The sequence below is a fragment of the Nerophis lumbriciformis genome, linkage group LG18 (assembly GCF_033978685.3).
Source record: "Nerophis lumbriciformis linkage group LG18, RoL_Nlum_v2.1, whole genome shotgun sequence".
Lineage (NCBI taxonomy): Eukaryota > Metazoa > Chordata > Actinopteri > Syngnathiformes > Syngnathidae > Nerophis > Nerophis lumbriciformis.
Window position 1 is genome coordinate 9,645,001 of NC_084565.2, and position 22,500 is coordinate 9,667,500.

General features: G+C 40.4%; 1 protein-coding gene across 4 annotated transcripts in view; it reads left to right on the plus strand.

Annotated features, from left to right (window-relative positions):
* The window catches only part of arhgef10la (Rho guanine nucleotide exchange factor (GEF) 10-like a), a 456,971-nt gene that overhangs the window by 141,198 nt on the left and 293,273 nt on the right, over positions 1-22,500 (plus strand). For 3 of the 4 annotated variants that reach the window (XM_061977629.1, XM_061977632.1, XM_061977633.2), the window contains 3 exons: positions 757-849; positions 2,423-2,593; positions 18,520-18,665. In XM_061977629.1, the coding sequence (XP_061833613.1) occupies positions 757-849; positions 2,423-2,593; positions 18,520-18,665 (410 nt within the window). The remainder of the gene's footprint in view (positions 1-756; positions 850-2,422; positions 2,594-18,519; positions 18,666-22,500) is intronic. The other variant, XM_061977630.1, reaches the window with a different exon arrangement.

Genomic DNA, 22,500 nt, shown 5'->3' on the forward strand with positions numbered 1-22,500 from the left:
CACTGCCAGCTAGTGGTTGTGGAGGAACATGACCACCTGGTCCTTGCCACTGCACGTCCTGCGCTCACGTGGGCTGCAGTGAAAGTGCGGAGAATAACAAAGCATAAAAGTTCCCCGATCCCCCGTTTGTGAGTCATGTTGATGCCTCCAAGAAATGATTGCTGCAGGCGGCGGCTTTTGTATCAGCACAGAAAATCAGGTCTTGTTCTCAGGTGAAGTACAGTATATTATGGTCTGTCACAGGCCTCTTATCTGCCACTTACTACTTGTATGGATTCCTTTATTCACCCCTCCAAGCAACGTTTGTAACTTTTACAATATAACTAAAACTATTCCTCCTTGGAAAGGCAACGTGAGCTGGGATTAGACCGTGGTGAGACAGCTTAGTTTGATGATGTCTTGTTGCGAGAGTAATCCTTCCTTTTAGAGCTTTTAACCGGAAGTAGACATGCCATCCATAACGTTACTATTCGTATGGATTCTTCATTCATCGCTCCAAGCAACGTTAACGTTTAGTTACAATATAACTAAAACTGTTTATACTTACTAAAGCGTCCCATGTGTGATGTCTGTAGGAGTGTTCTCATGCATATTTCTACATGCTATCATAATTTAATGAAGCTAGCGTTGTTAGCATTTTAGCTAATATGTCTGTCTGTGTATACAGTATATATGTATATATATATGTGTATGTATATATGTATGTATATGTATATATATATGCTGCCAGTCTCTCACCTGTGTCTCCTCCTGCAGAAGAAGCAGGCGTCCAGTGCGGACCGCATCACTCTCTACGGCCTGATGGTGAAGCCCATCCAGCGCTTCCCCCAGTTCATTCTGCTGCTGCAGGTACCAAACATTCACCTGCTGCAGGTACCAAACATACACCTGCTGCAGGTACCAAACATTCACCTGCTGCCTTTCGCACGACACACACACAGTCAAGGTATGATTTGTGTTCCACGTGCTGAGTGACAAATCAAATCAAATTAAATCAACTTTATTTATAAAGCACATTTAAAATTTACCACAGGGGTAGCCAAAGTGCTGTACAATGGACAGGTTAAAAGATAAAACGAGTACCGAGCAAACACAACACAACACAAACAGAACACGATAAAAAATAAATAAATAAAAATAGAATAAATAAAAACATAAAGACATAAAAACAGGTTCACAGCAGGTGTATTATGGGGCGCCATTGCAGGATGGATATCACTCAGTGTTAAAAGCCATGGAATAAAAGTATGTTTTTAAGAGAGATTTCAAAACAGGAAGAGAGGAGGCTTGTCTAACACTCAGAGGTAGGTCGTTCCAGAGCTTGGGAGCAGCAACGGCGAAAGCTCTGTCACCTCTAAGCTTCAGCCTTGTGTCAGGGACCGTCAACAGCAGCTGATCGGCTGATCTTAAGGATAGGGTGGGGCAGTAAGGCTGACACACTGAATTCATACCATTGTATGTTATTAACGTGTAATTAACATGTTATTAATCATAAATAGACCCCACCCCAAGTATGTCAAAATCTCCCCAAACTTGCCACAATGGTGTATGCTGGTTTGTGTTGCAAACATTTTCATATGTGCCGTTACGGTTTTTATGTTAATAACGTTGTATGTTTTGTATGTTATTAACGTGTAATTAACATGTTATTAAACATATCTTAACTTGTTTAGTTATGGTTAATAACACGTTAAAAACATAAAACGGTAAATAACTTAAAAACCAAAACGGCACAAACAAAATGTGTTGCATCACAAACGTTTGGGGCAAGTTTAGGGAGATTTGGACATTGTTGGGGAGAGGGAGGTAGAGTTATGATTAATCAACTTAAAAACTGTACAAATTAAAATTTTTGCAACCCAAACCAGCATAAACAATTGCGTCGAGTTTGGGGATATTTTGACATAGTTGAGGTCTATTTATGATTAATAACATGTCAATTACACGTTAATAACATACAAAAACATAAAATGTTAACTTTAAAACCTTAACGGCACAAACACAATTTTTTGAGTGAGACAAGTTTGGGGATATTTTGATTGATTAATCTAGGTTTGATTAATAACACATTAATTACATGTTAATTACATAAAAACCATAAAGCGTTAATACAGAGGGGGAGGGGGGAGAGAATATTGACACTTTAATAACCTGAAAAACTAATGGAGATTAGGACATAGTTATGATTAGTAACACATTAAACATAAAAAACATAACACGTTAATACAGTAATTTAAAAAAAAAAGTTTGCAAATGGAACACGCCACCTTCTGCATACACCTGAACCTTGTCATTAAAGGTAACCTTGTCGTTAAAGGTAACCTTGTCATTAAAGGTGTGCGTCAGTCTTGACAATCAATGACAATCAATAAATATTCATCCTGTGTCAATGATCAGAAGTAAAACCACTTGCTGTGTGCAGGACATGCTGAAGAACACACCTAAGGGCCACGTGGACCGCCTGCCCCTGCAGCTGGCCCTCACCGAGCTGGAGACCTTGGCGGAGAAGCTCAACGAGCAGAAGCGAGTCGCCGACCAGATCGCGGAGACTCAGCAGTTGGCTCGCAGTGTCAGCGATCGTCTGCTCAGCAAGGTGACCACTCAACAGCACCGGCCCTACACCTGTGAGGGCGCACGGGCCCTACACCTGTGAGGGCGTGCCGGCCCTACAGAACATACACTTTGTCAGGGAAACATGCTCTTAGAGTCACAAATAAATACATGGTTATTGAAGTAGATAGCTTTAACTCTGCACATGAAGAGTTGCCGGGAAATCCAGATTTTGTCCTTCTTCCCTGGCGTCTTACTGGTTTCGTTTTGTTTTCTATGGAAGTTTGTAGCAACATTATATGTAAACATGTATCTCTATCTGTGTGTCTGTAATCCAATTCACGTGTGTGTCTGCATCTCAGTGTGTTCTGGCAATGCTTACTTATTGTGGACGTCACTTTGTTTACAAAGTCACTTTAGGGACTTAAAGGGAAACCTTTTTAAATGATAGTCAGATCCATTCTGAAGTGATTTTTAAGCTTTTTGTTTTTTCCTAAAACATTTTTACTGGTTAGTTTGAGTGTGATACATGTGCACAGCAGCCCCCTCATAGGGCTGTAGCTGGTACTGCACTGGCTGCTCCTTCATTGATGACTTGAACAATTAACACCTGGCTGCTCCTTTATTAATAATAATAATAATAATAATAATAATAACTGGAATTTATATAGCGCTTTTCTGAGTACCCAAAGTCGCTTTACATGTAGAACCCATCAATCATTCACACCTGGTGGTGGTAAGCTACTTTCATAGCCACAGCTGCCCTGAGGTAGACTTATTGATGACTTAAACAATTAACAGCTGGCTGCTCCTTCATTGGTGACTTGAACAATTAACACCTGGCTGCTCCTTCATTGGTGACTTGAACAATTAACACCTGGCTGCTCCTTCATTGGTGACTTGAACAATTAACACCTGGCTGCTCCTTCATTGGTGACTTGAACAATTAACACCTGGCTGCTCCTTCATTGATTACTTGAACAATTAACACCTGGCTGCTCCTTCATTGATTACTTGAACAATTAACAGCTGGCCCAGGCGCCACACAGAGGCAGTGTGAGTGCAGTACAGGAAGGAGTTCTACATTTGGGACGTTGAGACACGGACATAAGTTGTTTAAACTAAAAGGTAAGAACATATTTCTTATAAATGGAGGTTATTGACTATCATTTGTAGAAGATGAATGTGTTTATGACCAAGTAAAACCAAAAAATTAACAGCGAAGCGAACCTTTTCCAACGGGTGCATTCAATCAAGAACATGAGTCTTGCTCAAAAAAAAGCTTGTTAATCACTTTGTGTTTTTGATTTTTTTTGGCATTTGGACTGGTTTATAGTCAAAGTAGCTCTAATTGAATGCTAATTGGTTGTCTATAAGGACTTTTAAGAAGTTATATGTATAGTTATGATGGACATTGAAGATTAAGGACATTTTAAAAACCTCACATTGATTTTGTTTCACACATTTTCGATGAAAGACATGTGTACAGTAGACTACGGAGCCCCTAAAGGGACATGGGGGGAAAAAAAATGTTAATTTAAAATTGTTTATTTTTTTTTTAGACATGTATCTCGTGTGCACGAAACTTTTTTTTTTTTTTTTTATTTATTAAAAAAACTATCTTGTGCGCACAAGATACATGTCTAAAAAAAATCCATATAATTTTTTTTTTTTTTTAGACATGTATCTCGAGTTTATAAAAAATACTGTCTAAAAAAAAATATATATATATATTTTTTTTTAGACATGTATCTCGTGCGCAGAAGAAACTTTATTTTTTATAATTTCATAAAAAGAAAACTCTCGTGCACACGAGGTTTCTTTTGCGCACGAGATACATGTCTAAAAAAAAAAATTATAATTAAAAAAAATTATAATAATTTTTTAGACATGTATCTCGTGCACACAAGAGTTTCTCGTGCACACAAGAAAGTTTTTATAAAATTATTTTAAAAAAAAGTTATCATTTTTTAAAATTTATTTTATGTATCTCGTGCGCAAGAGAGTTTCTCGTGCGCACAAGTTTCTTTTTATAAAATTATAAAGAAAAAAAACTTTCTTGTGCGCACAAGATACATGTCTAAAAAAAAAGTTTTTTTTTTTTTTTTTAGACATGTATCTCGTGCGCACGAGAGTTTCTTTTTATAAAATTATAAATAAAATAAAAAAGTTTCTCGTGCGCACGAGATACATGTCTAAATATTTTTTTTTTTTTTAATTATAATTTTTTTTTTTAGACATGTATCTCGTGCGCACGAGAGTTTCTTTTTATAAAATTATAAATAAAATAAAAAAGTTTCTTGTGCGCACGAGATACATGTCTAAATTATAATTTTTTTTTAATTATAATTTTTTTTTTAGACATGTATCTCGTGCACACGAGAAACTTTTTTATTTTATTTATAATTTTATAAAAAGAAACTCTCGTGCGCACGAGATACATGTCTAAAAAAAACAAAACTTTTTTTTTAGACATTATCTTGTGCGCACAAGAAACAGGTTTTTTTGCGCAGGAGATACATGTCTAAAAAAAATATATATATATATATATATTTTTTAGACATGTATCGTGCGCATGAGAAACTTTTTTTATTTTTTATAATTTTATAAAAAGAAACTCTTGTGTGCACAAGGTTTCTTTTGCGCACGAGATACATGTCTAAAAAAAAAAAAAAAATGTGTCATGTATCTCATGCGCACGAGAAACTTTTTTATTTATTTATAATTTTATAAAAAGAAACTCTCGTGCGCACGAGATACATGTCTAAAAAAAAAATTAACTTTTTTTTAGACATCTTGTGCGCACAAAACTGTTTTTTTTATTTTTTATAATTTTATAAAAAAACTATCATGCGCACAAGATACATGTCTAAAATAAAATTATAACTTTTTTTTAGACATCTTGTGCGCACGAAACTTAGTTTATTTTTATAAAATTATAAAAAAAAGAAAAAAAAAGTTTCGTGCGCACAAGATGTCTAAAAAAAAATTATAACTTTTTTTTAAATTAAATAAATAAAATAAAATAAAAAATTAAGTTATTTTTTTAAATTAATTTTTTTAGACATGTATCTCGTGCGCATGAGATAGTTTATTTTTATAAAATTATATAAAAAAAATTAAAAAAAGTTTCGTGCGCACAAGATGTCTAAAAAAAAAATTATAACTTTTTTTTTTAGACATCTTGTGCGCACAAAACTGTTTTTTTTTTTTTTTATAATTTTATAAAAAAAACTAACAGTTTTGTGCGCACAAGATGTCTAAAAAAAAAGTTATAATTTTTTTTTTAGACATCTTGTGCGCACAAAACTTTTTTTTGTAATTTTTTTATATAATTTTATAAAAATAAACTATCTCATGCGCACGAGATACATGTCTAAAAAAATTAATTTAAAAAAATTATAACTTAATTTTTTATTTTATTTTATAAAAACTTTCTCGTGCGGATGAGATACATGTTTAATAAAAAATAAAAATAATTACAATATTTTTCCCCCATGTCCCTTTCGGGGCTCCATAGTAGACCACTTGGACATAAACAGCATAAGACCTGATGTCACTGGAACAGAAGAATACTGCTCAAGTCCGGAAATGATTGACAATGTAGTTGTTCGCCCTCCCATTACAAAACATGGAAAAAGAGTTTACAACAAAAGACATTATTGCAGTAAGCCTTATGCCAAGCTGGCACGACATCTAAAAAGTGCACACAAAAACAAATTGGAAGTAGCCACAGCTCTTAGCTTTCCAACGAGTTCCATGGAGAGAAGGAAACTAGAGAATATTCGTAATAAAGGGAACCACGCTCACAAAGCTGCTATTATGGAGTCTTAGTCAAGTTAAAACTAATAGATTTTTTCCCTTGTCTCCATAAGTGATGATGAAAAACTTGGTCCTCATTCCGAATGATAACGTGTGTGTGTGTGTGTGTGTGTGTGTGCGTGCGTGTGTGTGTGTGTTTTAAGTTGTCTGTCTGTATTATAATTTGTCTGTGGGTAAAAAAGGTGTGAAAAGTTTGGACATCCTTGTCATGGGAGAAACATTTAGCTAAAAGTGATCTCCCAGCTGCTGCTGCTGCTGCTTGTTATCTCAGCAAGATGGCAGAAGTCTTGCCTCTCCATTAGCGTGCTTTAGCTGCACATGTGAATGCTGCGCTCTATGAAAAGAATTAGACGCTAAATGAGACATTTAATTGGAAACTGTGGAGCGCTCTCCCCTTTCCTCCTATTCCCCTCCTTGCTTGCTTATTCCACTTCCACTTACTTATTCCACTTCCACTCTGCCCTGAGTGGCTCCCTCTTCCTCCCTTTTCAAAAATGGAAAAAGATGGGAAAAATATATTTTTAGTTTGAATAATGTTTGTGTAGGAGAACAAACATGACACAAACCTTCCTAATTATTAGAAATCCCACAGTTTATATTAAACATGCTTCTCTGATGACAGTATTTAGCAAGCGCCGTTTTGTCCTACTAATTCCGATGGTCCTTGAACTCACCGTAGTTTCTTTACATGTACAACTTTCTCCGACGCTGCCACAGAAAGACGTGTTTTATGCCACTCCTTTCTGCCTCATTTTGTCCACCAAATGTTTCATACTGTGCGTGAATGCACAAAGGTGAGCTTTGTTGATGTTATTGACTTGTTGGAGTGCTAATCAGGCATATGTAATCAATCATCAATGCTAACATGCTACTTAGGCTAGCTGTATGTACATATTGCATCATTTTGCCTCGTTTGTAGCTATATTTGAGCTCATTTAATTTCCTTTACTTATATCCTCTGTGTATTTCATTTATATTTGACACATTATCGGCCGCATTTTTGATCGTTAGTCCAATTAGGTTCATTAGGTCCTCAAAGTATTATGCAATTTTTTATTCTTACAGCCAGACCTGTGTTTATTTCCGTACTTGATGGTTTCAGCTACACCTGTGGCCTTCCTCAGATGCTCTCACGTGACAGAAAAAAGTGCCTTTCTGATAGTTGTTTGTTTGCCATGCTGTTCCAGACCACAGCAAACATTACCCAGCCTGCAAAGATTGTAATAAATCCTTTAGAACAGGGGTGTCCAAGCTACGGCTCGCCGACGTCTTCAACTTGGCCAACGAGACGGCACAAGTTCATCAAGCAATCTGGCCGGGCAGGTGTTTATATATATTACATTTACATAGCTTGCATGTTTGATAGGTGCTTATTTGTCGCCATCTTGTGGACAATGTGAGTGACTCAGGCCGGTGACCATAGGGCAGTGGTTCTCAACCTTTTTTCAGTGATGTACCCCCTGTGAACATTTTTTTTAATTCAAGTACCCCCTAATCAGAGCAAAGCATTTTTGGTTGAAAAAAAGAGATAAAGAAGTAAAATACAGAACTATGTCATCAGTTTCTGATTTATTAAATTGTATAACAGTGCAAAATATTGCTCATTTGTAGTGGTCTTTCTTGAAGTATTTGGAAAAAAAGATATAAAAATAACTAAAAACTTGTTGAAAAATAAACAAGTGATTCAACTATAAATAAAGATTTCTACACATAGAAGTAATCATCAACTTAAAGTGCCCTCTTTGGGGATTGTAATAGAAATCCATCTGGATTCATGAACTTAATTCTAAACATTTCTTCACAAAAAAAGAAATCTTTAACATCAATATTTATGGAACATGTCCACAAAAAATCTGTCAACACTGAATATTGCATTGTAATGAATGGAATAGCATACTTGATTTGATGTTCAGTTTATGAACTTACATTCATATTTTGTTGAAGTATTATTCAATTAATATATTTATAAAGGATTTTTGAATTGTTGCTATTTTTAGAATATTTAAAAAAAATCTCACGTACCCCTTGGCATACCTTCAAGTACCCCCAGGGGTACGCGTACCCCCATTTGAGCACCCCTGCCATAGGGGGAACTTTCATGTAACATATAACACAACTTGCTTAATGAATTTTGTGGATATAATAAAAAAACAAAATAGTCAAACGCCGTAAAAAAAAATTAAAAATTGCACCCATTCAAATCCATTGCAAGGCATGATGGGAAAAATGAAAAAACTCTCTCCACACTTATCCATGTTTGCCGCATTTTAGCTGCTTGATTTTCCTGATTGATTATACTATTTCACATGCTCCTAATATTCAATTATAATAATAATTCAATCCATTATATTGTTATGTTCACATATATATATTTATGTATGTTTGTTTATATATATATATATATATCGTTTCACTGCAATAAGGTGCTTTTGGTAGCCATCCACAAGCTTCTGCTTGAATTTTTGACCACTCCTCTTGACAAAATTGGTGCAGTTCAGCTAAATGTGTTGCTTTTCTGACATGGACTTGTTTCTTCAGCATTGTCCACACCTTTAAGTCAGGACTTTCGGAAGGCCATTCTAAAACCTTAATTCTAGCCTGATTTAGCCATTCCTTTACCACTTTTGAGGTGTGTTTGGGGTCATTGTCCTGTTGGAACACCCAACTGCGCCCAAGACCCAACCTCCGGGCTGATGATTTTAGCTTGTCCTGAACAATTTGGAGCTAATCCTCCTTTTTCATTGTCTCATTTACTCTCTGTAAAGCAGCAGTTCCATTGGCAGCAAAACGGGCCCAGAGCATAATACTACCACCACCATGCTTGACGGTAGGAATGGTGTTCCTGGGATTAAAAGCCTCACTTTTTCTCCTCCAAACATATTGCTGGGTATTGTGGCCAAACAGCTCCAGAAGGTCTTATCTTTGTCCATGTGATGTGTATATACTGTGTATATGTGTATTTATTTTGGTTTGCTGACCCCCACCAACACCCACTCGACCCCTCCTTCATGCCAGCCGATGCCCCTTTAGGGCTGCTAGATGAGCTGATTCGGACAATCCTCCTTTTGTCCTTTCCACACTTCCACTTGCTGCAGTGACACTGCGGAATGGGAGACTGCCGCTTCTATTGCCCGCATAACCGCCCGATGAAATATTCATTCCTCCCCTCAAACTGCCGACGTTGGCCGGATAGGACAGATAACGGCGTCTCACGCACACACCCCACGGTGCTCCGATAGCGAAGACATTAGGGATACAGTCTTACAGCAGGCGTCCCCTTGAAGGAAGCCATTAAACCACCAATCACTCCCTTTATGGCTTCTGGCCCGGAGCAAGACCGCGGCTCGCTGCGGTAGACCAGACGTCCTATTCGGTAAAGATGCATCGGCGGAAGCCACGTCTAAGGCGGACACACAAACAGCAAATTATCGGAAGTGTAAATCCATATTTGAATTACCTGGTGCCGCTGGCAGCGTTGTGAGATGAGCTTCGGATTGGCGCCTAATGCGTAAAAGTGGACATATTGATTTAAGCACTCGTAAAAGAAGCTATAGAAGATCTCCAGATAAAACCGCTTCCTCTTGCATAGACCGTGTCTTTTATTAGGTGCTTAAATTTAGTACAAACCCTCTATCTTTATGCTCAATTTTTAAATCATTACAATTTGTCCATCTATCTTTTGTGTAGTAGTAGTTTCAGCAAATAAACTAGATACTAAACTATAATGTTGCTCAATACGAGGATGTCCGCCGAGGCTGAAATGTTAACCAAAGTGTGTTTTTTTTCATCAGTTAGACTACTTCCTCGTGGATGCTGCCACTTCTGACCTGTTTACTTCCTACCTTGCGCTGGTTAGAGCTTCTTAAAGATCACTTTGTGAGATCAGAAACTCTTTAAATGTGTCCAAACTCTCACAATCTCGATGTTTAGCTCCGGGTTGCCAGGCAACCGCTTTGAGCTAGCATTTTAGCTTGTGAGCGTCCAACTTGCGGAACCTTCAGTTCGAGGATTTTATCATCGAAGGGGGCTTAGTTCCGCAGCAAGTCTTTAAATGTGATGAGACCGAAGAAGATACCACAGCGGAGAACACACTACCGGGACGCAAGGCAATGAAGGATCGCCTCCCAGTGCTAGTTTGACTACTTGAAACCACTGCTTGTTTATCACTCCGAAACACAAATAAATATTAGCCAACACAAGGTATAATGATTTTCCCTTTTTTGTTTTAATATTGTAGCAACATGGTGGTTCACGTTTTGGAGCGCACCAGCGAGACGTGTGTGTGTGTGTGTGTGTGTGTGTGTGTGTGTGTGTGTGTGTGTGTGTGTGTGTGTGTGTGTGTGTGTGTTGACATTTAGGCTTGCTGTATTGTTGTGTGGTTTTGATAAAAAGAGATTGTTCAGCCATTTCCTCCTTGTTATGTTGGCGGGGGGATCTGTCACGCCAAATTTCTTCCCCCTACAAAAACCTTCCCCCCCATTTACTTTCGGGGTAATTTTCTCTTACGTCATTTCCTCTTACTTACGTCATTGACAGCGATCGATAACACTTCGGCTTTGACTGCCCGTCGCTGGAAGGATACTTGTTTTTTTTTTAAATTTTTTAATTTTTTTTATAATATAACGTTAACAAAACGTCTGTATTAATCGGACAAATTAACTTGAGTTAAAGTACAGACATTTAACAGTGTTATGTATGTATTCATATTTTTTGCACGTTACCACGAAGACAACACTCCGCCTGGAATTTTCCCTAACACTCCGCCTGGAATTTTTCGAAGCCTGCTGGTGTTCGACATAAGTCCCCTGGGAAAGATAAAGACAAATGTCATTCAGTGACATCACCATTTTCAGGAGATTTAGATTCTATCGATCGCTGTCAATGACGTAAGAGGAAATGACGTAAAAGAAAATGACCCCGGAAGTAAATGGGGGGGGGAAGGTTTTTGTAGGGGGAAGAAATTTGGCGGGGGGAACCTTCCAGAAGGACAGCCATCTCTGCAGCAGTCCACCACTCAGGCCTGCATGGTAGAGAGGCCAGACGGAAGCCCATCCATCCATCTTCTTCCGCTTATCCGAGGTCGGGTCGCGGGGGCAGCAGCTTAAGCAGGGAAGCCCAGACTTCCCTCTCCCCAGCCACTTCGTCCAGCTCCTCCCGGGGGATCCCGAGGCGTTCCCAGGCCAGCCGGGAGAGATAGTCTTCCCAGCGTGTCCTGGGTCTTCCCCGTGGCCTCCTACCGGTCGGACGTGCCCGAAACACCTTCCTAGGGAGGCGTTCGGGTGGCATCCTGACCAGATGCCCAAACCACCTCATCTGGCTCCTCTCGATGTGGAGGAGCAGCGGCTTTACTTTGAGCTCCCCCCGAATGACAGAGCTTCTCACCCTATCTCTAAGGGAGAGCCCCGCCACTCGGCGGAGGAAACTCATTTCGGCCGCTTGTACCCGTGATCTTGTCCTTTCGGTCATGACCCAAAGCTCATGACCATAGGTGAGGATGGGAACGTAGATCGACCGGTAAATCGAGAGCTTTGCCTTCCGGCTCAGCTCCTTCTTCACCACAACGGATCGATACAGCGTCCGCATTACTGAAGACGCCGCACCGATCCGCCTGTCGATCTCACGATCCACTCTTCCCCCACTCGTGAACAAGACTCCGAGGTACTTGAACTCCTCCACTTGGGGCAAGATCTCCTCCCCAACCCGGAGATGGCACTCCACCCTTTTCCGGGCGAGAACCATGGACTCGGACTTGGAGGTGCTGATTCCCATCCCAGTCGCTTCACACTCGGCTGCGAACCGATCCAGTGAGAGCTGAAGATCTTGGCCAGATGAAGCCATCAGGACCACATCATCTGCAAATAGCAGTGACCTAATCCTGCAGCCACCAAACCAGATCCCCTCAACGCCCTGACTGCGCCTAGAAATTCTGTCCATAAAGGTTATGAAAAGAATCGGTGACAAAGGGCAGCCTTGGCGGAGTCCAACCCTCACTGGAAACGTGTCCGACTTACTGCCGGCAATGCGGACCAAGCTCTGACACTGATCATACAGGGAGCAAACTGCCACAATAAGACAGTCCGTTACCCCATACTCTCTGAGCACTCCCCACAGGACTTCCCGGGGTACACGGTCGAATGCCTTCTCCAAGTCCACAAAGCACATGTAGACTGGTTGGGCAAACTCCCATGCACCCTCAAGGACCCTGCCGAGAGTATAGAGCTGGTCCACAGTTCCACGACCAGGACGAAAACCACACTGTTCCTCCTGAATCCGAGGTTCGACTATCCGGCGTAGCCTCCTCTCCAGTACACCTGAATAGACCTTACTGGGAAGGCTGAGGAGTGTGATCCCACGATAGTTGGAACACACCCTCCGGACGGAAGCCATTTCTTAGTAAAAAGTTTGCCAAAATGCACGTGAAAGACTCTCAGACCATGAGAAATAAAATCCCCTGGTCTGACGAGACAAAGATTGAAGTCTTTGGCGTGAATGCCAGGCCAACACCATCTCTACAGTGAAGCATGGTGGTGGCATCATCCTCTGGGGATGGTTTTCAAAACACATTTTTGAGGATAAAAACGAACTTATTCCATTTTGCAAAAAAGCTGTCACATAAACTGTGTAAAAAGTGAAGCGCTGGGAATACTTTCCAGATGCACTTTACATTGTAGTTAATTCAAAGTGTGCAGTTTTTTTTTAAACTAAAATAGGGACTTTTGTCGAGGTTAAAAACAATTATTCATGATTATATTGATTCTTATGGAGAGCTCTGCTTCATTATACAAACTTTTTGGTCTACGAATGTAAATCGAGGCTATACTGTATTTGTATCTGGTCTGTGGCTCGCAAATCAAAACATCTGTATACTAAGGGGTTTTTAAATGGAGGTTTCACTTTATTTGTGTCCGCTCAGCGGTTTGCACATTGATAAGTTCATACAATAAGAGGTCTTTACACTAAGGGGTTTTTAAATGGAGGTTTCACTTTATCCGTGTACGTCCGTGGCTCGCACATTGACAGGTTCATACACGAAGGGGTTTGTACATGGAGGTTTCTCTTTAGTTTTGTCCGGTCTGTGGTTTGCAAATTGAAAAGTTCGTACACTAAGGGGTTTGAAATTGGAGGTTTCACCTTATTTGTGTCCGGTCTATGGCTTGCACATTGAAAAGTTAGTATACTAAGGGGTTTGTAAATGAAGGTTTCACTTGATTTGTGTCCGCTCTGCGGTTCGCATATTGAAAAGTTTGTACACTAAAGGGCTTGTAAATGGAAGTTTCACTCTGTGTCCGCACTGTGGTTTGTAAATTGAAAAGTTTGTACACTAAGGGGTTTAAAAATGGAGGTTTCACTTTATTTGTGTCCGGTCTGTGGCTCGCACATTGAAAAGTTTGTAAACTAAGGGGCTTGTAGATGGAGGTTTCACTCTACGTGTGTCCGGTCTGTGGTTTGCAAATCGAAAAGTTAGTATACTAAGGGGTTTGTAAATGGAGGTTGTAATTAATTAGTTTAGTTAGTTTGGTTCGCACATTAAAAAGTTTATAAACTAAGGTGCTTGTTGCATGTAAATGGAGGTTTCACTTTGCGTGTCCGGTCTGTGGCTCGCACATTGAAAAGTTTGTACCCTAAGAGGTTTGTAAATGGAGGTTTCACTTTATTTGTGTCCGGTCTATGGCTTGCACATTTAAAAGTTAGTGTACTAAGGGGTTTGTCAATGGAGGTTTCACTTTATTTGTGTCCGCTCAGCGTTTTGCACATTGATAAGTTCATACAATAAGAGGTCTTTACACTAAGGGGTTTTTAAATGGAGGTTTCACTTTATCTGTGTACGTCCGTGGCTCGCACATTGACAGGTTCATACACGAAGGGGTTTGTACATGGAGGTTTCTCTTTAGTTTTGTACGGTCTGTGGTTTGCAAATTGAAAAGTTCGTACACTAAGGGGTTTGTAAATGAAGGTTTCACTTGATTTGTGTCCGCTCTGCGGTTCGCATATTGAAAAGTTTGTACACTAAAGGGCTTGTAAATGGAGGTTTCACTGTATGTGTGTCCGCACTGTGGTTTGTAAATTGAAAAGTTTGTACACTAAAGGGTTTAGAAATGGAGGTTTCGCTTTATTTGTGTCCAGTCTGTGGCTCGCACATTGAAAAGTTTGTAAACTAAGGGGCTTGTGGCTTGTAAATGGAGGTTTCACTCTACGTGTGTCCGGTCTGTGGTTCGCACATTGAAAAGTTAGTATACTAAGGGGTTTGTAAATGGAGGTTGTAATTAATTAGTTTAGTTAGTTTGGTTCGCACATTAAAAAGTTTATAAACTAAGGGGCTTGTTGCATGTAAATGGAGGTTTCACTTTGCGTGTCCGGTCTGTGGCTCGCACATTGAAAAGTTAGTATACTAAGGGGTTTGTAAATGGGGGTTGCACTTTATTTGTGTACGGTCTGTGGCTCACACATTGAAAAGTTTGTACACTAAGGGGTTTGTAAATGGAGGTTTCACTTTATTTGTGTCCGGTCTATGGCTTGCACATTGAAAAGTTTGTGTAGTAAGGGGTTTGTCAATGGAGGTTTCACTTTATTTGTGTCCGCTCAGCGGTTTGCACATTGATAAGTTCATACAATAAGAGGTCTTTACACTAAGGGGTTTTTAAATGGAGGTTTCACTTTGTCCGTGTCCGTCCGTGGCTCGCACATTGACAGGTTCGTACATGAAGGGGTTTGTACATGGAGGTTTCACTTTAGTTTTGTCCGGTCTGTGGTTTGCAAATTGAAAAGTTTGTACACTAAGGGTTTTGAAATTGGAGGTTTCACTTTATTTGTGTCCGGTCTATGGCTTGCACATTGAAAAGTTAGTATTCTAAGGGGTTTGTAAATGAAGGTTTCACTTTATTTGTGTCCGCTCTGCGGTTCGCATATTGAAACGTTTGTACACTAAAGGGCTTGTAAATGGAAGTTTCACTGTATGTGTGTTCGCACTGTGGTTTGTAAATGGAAAAGTTTGTACAATAAGGGGTTTGTAAATGAAGGTTTCACTTTATTTGTGTCCGGTCTGTGGCTCGCACATTGAAAAGTTTGTAAACTAAGGGGCTTGTGGCTTGTAAATGGAGGTTTCACTCTACGTGTGTCCGGTCTGTGGTTCGCACATTGAAAAGTTAGTATACTAAGGGGTTTGTAAATGGAGGTTGTAATTAATTAGTTTAATTAGTTTGGTTCGCACTTTAAAAAGTTTATAAACTAAGGGGCTTGTTGCATATGAATGGAGGTTTCACTTTGCGTATCCGGTCTGTGGCTTGCACATTGAAAAGTTAGTATACTAAGGGGTTTGTAAATGGAGGTTTCACTTATTTGTGTCCGGTCTGTGGTTAGCACATTGAAAAGTTAGTGTGCTAAGGGGTTTGTCAATGGAGGTTTCACTTTATTTGTGTCCGCTCAGCGGTTTGCACATTGATAAGTTCATACAATAAGAGGTCTTTACACTAAGGGGTTTTTAAATGGAGGTTTCACTTTATCCGTGTCCGGTCCATGACTCGCACATTGACAGGTTCATACATAAAGGGGTTTGTACATGGAGGTTTCACATTAGTTTTGTCCGGTCTGTGGTTTGCAAATTAAAAAGTTCGTACACTAAGGGGTTTGAAATTGGAGGTTTCACTTTATTTGTGTCCGGTCTATGGCTTGCACATAGAAAAGTTAGTATACTAAGGGGTTTGTAAATGAAGGTTTCACCTGATTTGTGTCCGCTCAGCGGTTCGCATATTGAAAAGTTAGTATACTAAGGGGTTTGTAAATGAAGGTTTCACTTTATTTGTGTCCGCTCTGCGGTTCGCATATTGAAAAGTTTGTACACTAAAGGGCTTGTAAATGGAGGTTTCACTTTATTTGTGTCCGGTCTGTGGCTCGCACATTGAAAAGTTTGTAAACTAAGGGGCTTGTGGCTTGTAAATGGAGGTTTCACTCTACGCGTGTCCAGTCTGTGGTTCGCACATTGAAAAGTTAGTATACTATGGGGTTTGTAAATGGAGGTTGTAATTAATTAGTTTGGTTTGCACATTAAAAAGTTTATAAACTAAGGGGCTTGTTGCATGTAAATGGAGGTTTCACTTTGCGTGTCCGGTCTGTGGCTTGCACATTGAAAAGTTAGTATACTAAGGGGTTTGTAAATGGAGGTTGCACTTTATTTGTGTCCGGTCTGTGGCTCACACATTGAAAAGTTTGTACACTAAGGGGTTTGTAAATGGAGGTTTCACTTTATTTGTGTCCGGTCTATGGCTTGCACATTGAAAAGTTAGTGTACAAAGGGGTTTGTCAATGGAGGTTTCACTTTATTTGTGTCCGCTCAGCGGTTTGCACATTGATAAGTTCATACAATAAGAGGTCTTTACACTAAGGGGTTTTTAAATGGAGGTTTCACTTTGTCCGTGTCCGGTCCATGACTCGCACATTGACAGGTTCATACATGAAGGGGTTTGTACATGGAGGTTTCACTTTAGTTTTGTCCGGTCTGTGGTTTGCAAATTAAAAAGTTCGTACACTAAGGGGTTTGAAATTGGAGGTTTCACTTTATTTGTGTCCGGTCTATGGCTTGCACATTGAAAAGTTAGTATACTAAGGGGTTTGTAAATGAAGGTTTCACTTTATTTGTGTCCGCTCTGCGGTTCGCATATTGAAAAGTTTGTACACTAAAGGGCTTGTAAATGGAGGTTTCACTTTATTTGTGTCCGGTCTGTGGCTCGCACATTGAAAAGTTTGTAAACTAAGGGGCTTGTGGCTTGTAAATGGAGGTTTCACTCTACGTGTGTCCGATCTGTGGTTCGCACATTGAAAAGTTAGTATACTAAGGGGTTTGTAAATGGAGGTTGCACTTTATTTGTGTCCGGTCTATGGCTTGCACATTGAAAAGTTAGTGTAATAAGGGGTTTGTCAATGGAGGTTTCACTTTATTTGTGTCCGCTCTATGGCTTCCACATTGAAAAGTTTGTGTTAAGGGTTTTTTAAATGGAGGTTTCACTTAATCCGTGTCCGTCCGTGGCTCGCACATTGACAGTTTCATACACGAAGGGGTTTGTACATGGAGGTTTCACTTTAGTTTTGTCCGGTCTGTGGTTTGCAAATTAAAAAGTTCGTACACTAAGGGGTTTGAAATTGGAGGTTTCACTTTATTTGTGTCCGGTCTATGGCTTGCACATTGAAAAGTTAGTATACTAAGGGGTTTGTAAATGAAGGTTTCACTTTATTTGTGTCCGCTCTGCGGTTCGCATATTGAAAAGTTTGTACACTAAAGGGCTTGTAAATGAAGGTTTCACTTTATTTGTGTCCGCTCTGCGGTTCGCATATTGAAAAGTTTGTAAACTAAGGGGCTTGTGGCTTGTAAATGGAGGTTTCACTCTACGTGTGTCCGGTCTGTGGTTCGCACATTGAAAAGTTAGTATACTAAGGGGTTTGTAAATGGAGGTTGCACTTTATTTGTGTCCGGTCTATGGCTTGCACATTGAAAAGTTAGTGTAATAAGGGGTTTGTCAATGGAGGTTTCACTTTATTTGTGTCCGCTCTATGGCTTCCACATTGAAAAGTTTGTGTTAAGGGTTTTTTAAATGGAGGTTTCACTTAATCCGTGTCCGTCCGTGGCTCGCACATTGACAGTTTCATACACGAAGGGGTTTGTACATGGAGGTTTCACTTTAGTTTTGTCCGGTCTGTGGTTTGCACATTGAAAAGTTCGTACTCTAAGGGGTTTGAAATTGGAGGTTTCACTTTATTTATGTCCGCTCAGCGGTTTGCACATTGAAAAGTTCATACAATAAGGGATCTTTACACTAAGGGGTTTTTAAATGGAGGTTTCACTTCATCCGTGTCCGGTCCGTGGCTCGCACATTGACAGGTTCGTACACGAAGGGGTTTGTAAATGGAGGTTTCACCTCAGTTCTCACTGTAAAGAGCTTAGAGTGTCTAGAATGGAATCCATTATTGTTATCTTATGCTGCTGCTTCCACCTCTTGCACAGTTCTGTATTTCTTTGCCTCTGGATGCAGAAAAGTGAAAGTGGGTCATGAAGGTCTCACCACAATATGTGTTGGCAAGCGACCTCCAGCTGTGTCACAGACACGTCTGACCTTTTGCATGGTGCCACCTCTGATCCCACTCCATGTGTCCTTGCAGCAGCTGAACCTGGACCAGGGGTCTCTGGTCCAGTGCGAGACGCTCATTGAGACTGTGTACGGCGACCGGGGACAAGTCCTCAAATCCAAGGAGCGCAAGGTCTTCCTCTTCGACGACGTCCTCATCTGCGCCAACATAAACGTCAAGTGAGTCCCCGCCCGGAAATGCAAATTTCCCCCCACCACGCCGCCGGTCTGGCACGGAGTTGTGCTTAGGTCTTGCATGGAGGTGTGCGCAGGTCTGGCACGGAAGTGATTAGGTCTGGCACAGAGGTGTGTTTAGGTCTGGCACGGAGGTGTGCTTAGGTCTGGCACGGAGGTGTGCTTAGGTCTGGCACGGAGGTGTGCTTAGGTCTGGCACGGAGGTGTGCTTAGGTCTGGCACGGAGGTGTGCTTAGGTCTTGCATAGAGGTGCGCGCAGGTCTGGCACAGAAGTGATTAGGTCTGGCACGGAGGTGCGCTTAGGTCTGGCACGGAGGTGTGCTTAGGTCTGGCACGGAGGTGTGCTTAGGTCTGGCACGGAGGTGTGCTTAGGTCTGGCACGGAGGTGCGCTTAGGTCTGGCACGGAGGTGCGTGCAGGTTTCCAAGGGAGACAAACAGCAATTAGGATCCACGGTGCGCTAATGCGGCGCTCTGAGGGTGTTCTGCCATGGAATGTCTGCGAGGGCTTTGAGGCGCTATCTGAGCGTGCAGGCACTTTATCAGCTTTAAACAAACGCTAAAATGCCAAATGACAGCTACAGGAGTCCCAGATTAGTCGCTTGGTGACACGGAACATCTTTTCCCTCAATGAGTTGTCTGTGACAGAACCAAGCGGGCAGAGTTCTAGTCCATCTTTGTTTTGGTCAGAGATGCACCTTGCAGACAGTAATTATCTCCGCATGTATCATTTCACTCCAGAGTTGACTTTGCCTGCCCTCCAGTGTCTCCACACGCTGGTGATTGCATGAATACATGAATGGCAATGAGACCCTCCTGATGTTCCACACCAGAGGTGTCCAAACTACAGTCGCAAGTTTAGCAAAGGACCTGGCCCGCTAAGTACCTCCTGCCTAATCTTCAATTTCTCTAAATGCCCTAAGTTTGTCGCCATCTTGTAAACAACGTGAGTATATCAGGAAGTGTACTTGGGCTGGCTCAGGGTGGAGGACAGAGTCAAACAACTTGCACTGAGCCTGGTCTATAAAATCCGCTACACCTCCCTGATACCGAAGTACATGTCAAATTACTTCCTTAAGGTAAATGACCGCCATAACCACAACACCAGGGGGAGCTCCACTAACCACGTTAAACCCAGATTCCCATCTAACAAAGGTCTTAACTCATTCTCTTTCTATGCCACATCAATGTGGAATGCGCTCCCAACAGGTGTCAAAGAAAGGGCATGTCTATCCTCCTTCAAAACCACACTAAAAGAACACCTCCAGGCAACTTCAACCCTAAACTAACACCCTCCCCGGATTGTTAATAATCAAATGTAGATACTTTTTCTTATGCCTTCTGATCTCTATCTCTCTCTCTATGTCCACTACTTGCTGTACATATCCTACCAAGTCAGACCTACACTGTTTCAATATCCATTTCTCTGTTCTCAATTGTTCATGACTGATAACAACCAAACCTAACCCCCCGCCTCCACACCCCGAATTGTAAATAATGTAAATAATTCAATGTATTCACCCTGATGATTATCTTGTGTGATGACTGTATTATGATGATAGTAAATATGATAGTATATATCTGTATCATGAATCAATTTAAGTGGACCCCGACTTAAACAAGTGTAAAAACTTATTGGGGTGTTACCATTTAGTGGTCAATTGTACGGAATATGTACTTCACTGTGCAACCTACTAATAAAAGTCTCAATCAATCAAAAAAACAAAAAAAACTTTGAAGCTAGCACAGCATTTACTGATACGACCCAAAATTCAAGCAACGTTTTCCCCTCATGGCACGTGTAAACTCAACCCCCCCAACAAAACGTAATAATACAACACACACGCTCACACATAACAACCTGCTGACTGAACGTTGTAGATGTTATAAAAAAGAATGTTAAAACACCAATCATAATTAAAAATTACACCTATTTAAATCTGCTACAGTGCATGATGGGAAAAATACAAAAAACTCTTTGCCGCATTTTAGCTGCTTGATATTGCTGATTGATTACAAAACTCTACGGAGGTTGTCAGGGAAGTAAACAAGATAGGAGTCAAGTGTGTGTGTGTGTGTGTGTGTGTGTGTGTGTGTGTGTGTGTGTGTGTGTGTGTGTGTGTGTGTGTGTGTGTGTGTGTGTGTGTGTGTGTGTGTGTGTGTGTGTGTGTGTGTGTGTGTGTGTGTGTGTGTGTGTGTGTGTGTGTGTGTGTGTGTGTGTGTGTGTGTGTGTGTGTGTGTGTGTGTGTATACACACACACACAGTATATATGCACATACATACATACATATATATGTGTATGTGTATATATATATATATATATATGCATGTATATGTATGTGTATATGCATATATATGTATATGCATATATATATTTGTGTGTATATATATATATATATATATATATATATATATATATATATATATATATATATATATATATATATATATATATATGTGTATGTATGTATATATGTGTGTGTGTGTGTGTGTGTGTGTGTATGTATGTATATGCATATAGACTGTGTGTGTGTGTATATATATATATATATATATATATATATATATATATATATATATATATATATATATACACACACAGTATATATGCATATACATACATACATATACAGGTAAAAGCCAGTAAATTAGAATATTTTGAAAAACTTGATTTATTTCAGTAATTGCATTCAAAAGGTGTAACTTGTACATTATATTTATTCATTGCACACAGACTGATGCATTCAAATGTTTATTTCATTTAATTTTGATGATTTGAAGTGGCAACAAATGAAAATCTAAAATTCCGTGTGTCACAAAATTAGAATATTACTTAAGGCTAATACAAAAAAAGGATTTTTAGAAATGTTGGCCAACTGAAAAGTATGAAAATGAAAAATATGAGCATGTACAATACTCAATACTTGGTTGGAGCTCCTTTTGCCTCAATTACTGCGTTAATGTGGCGTGGCATGGAGTCGATGAGTTTCTGGCACTGCTCAGGTGTTATGAGAGCCCAGGTTGCTCTGATAGTGGCCTTCAACTTTTCTGCGTTTTTGGGTCTGGCATTCTGCATCTTCCTTTTCACAATACCCCACAGATTTTCTATGGGGCTAAGGTCAGGGGAGTTGGCGGGCCAATTTAGAACAGAAATACCATGGTCCGTAAACCAGGCACGGGTAGATTTTGCGCTGTGTGCAGGCGCTAAGTCCTGTTGGAACTTGAAATCTCCATCTCCATAGAGCAGGTCAGCAGCAGGAAGCATGAAGTGCTCTAAAACTTGCTGGTAGACGGCTGCGTTGACCCTGGATCTCAGGAAACAGAGTGGACCGACACCAGCAGATGACATGGCACCCCAAACCATCACTGATGGTGGAAACTTTACACTAGACTTCAGGCAACGTGGATCCTGTGCCTCTCCTGTCTTCCTCCAGACTCTGGGACCTCGATTTCCAAAGGAAATGCAAAATTTGCTTTCGTCAGAAAACATTACTTTGGACCACTCAGCAGCAGTCCAGCTGGTGTCGTTCCACTCTGTTTCCTGAGATCCAGGGTCAACGCAGCCATCTACCAGCAAGTTTTAGAGCACTTCATGCTTCCTGCTGCTGACCTGCTCTATGGAGATGGAGATTTCAAGTTCCAACAGGACTTGGCGCCTGCACACAGCGCAAAATCTACCCGTGCCTGGTTTACGGACCATGGTATTTCTGTTCTAAATTGGCCCGCCAACTCCCCTGACCTTAGCCCCATAGAAAATCTGTGGGGTATTGTGAAAAGGAAGATGCAGAATGCCAGACCCAAAAACGCAGAAGAGTTGAAGG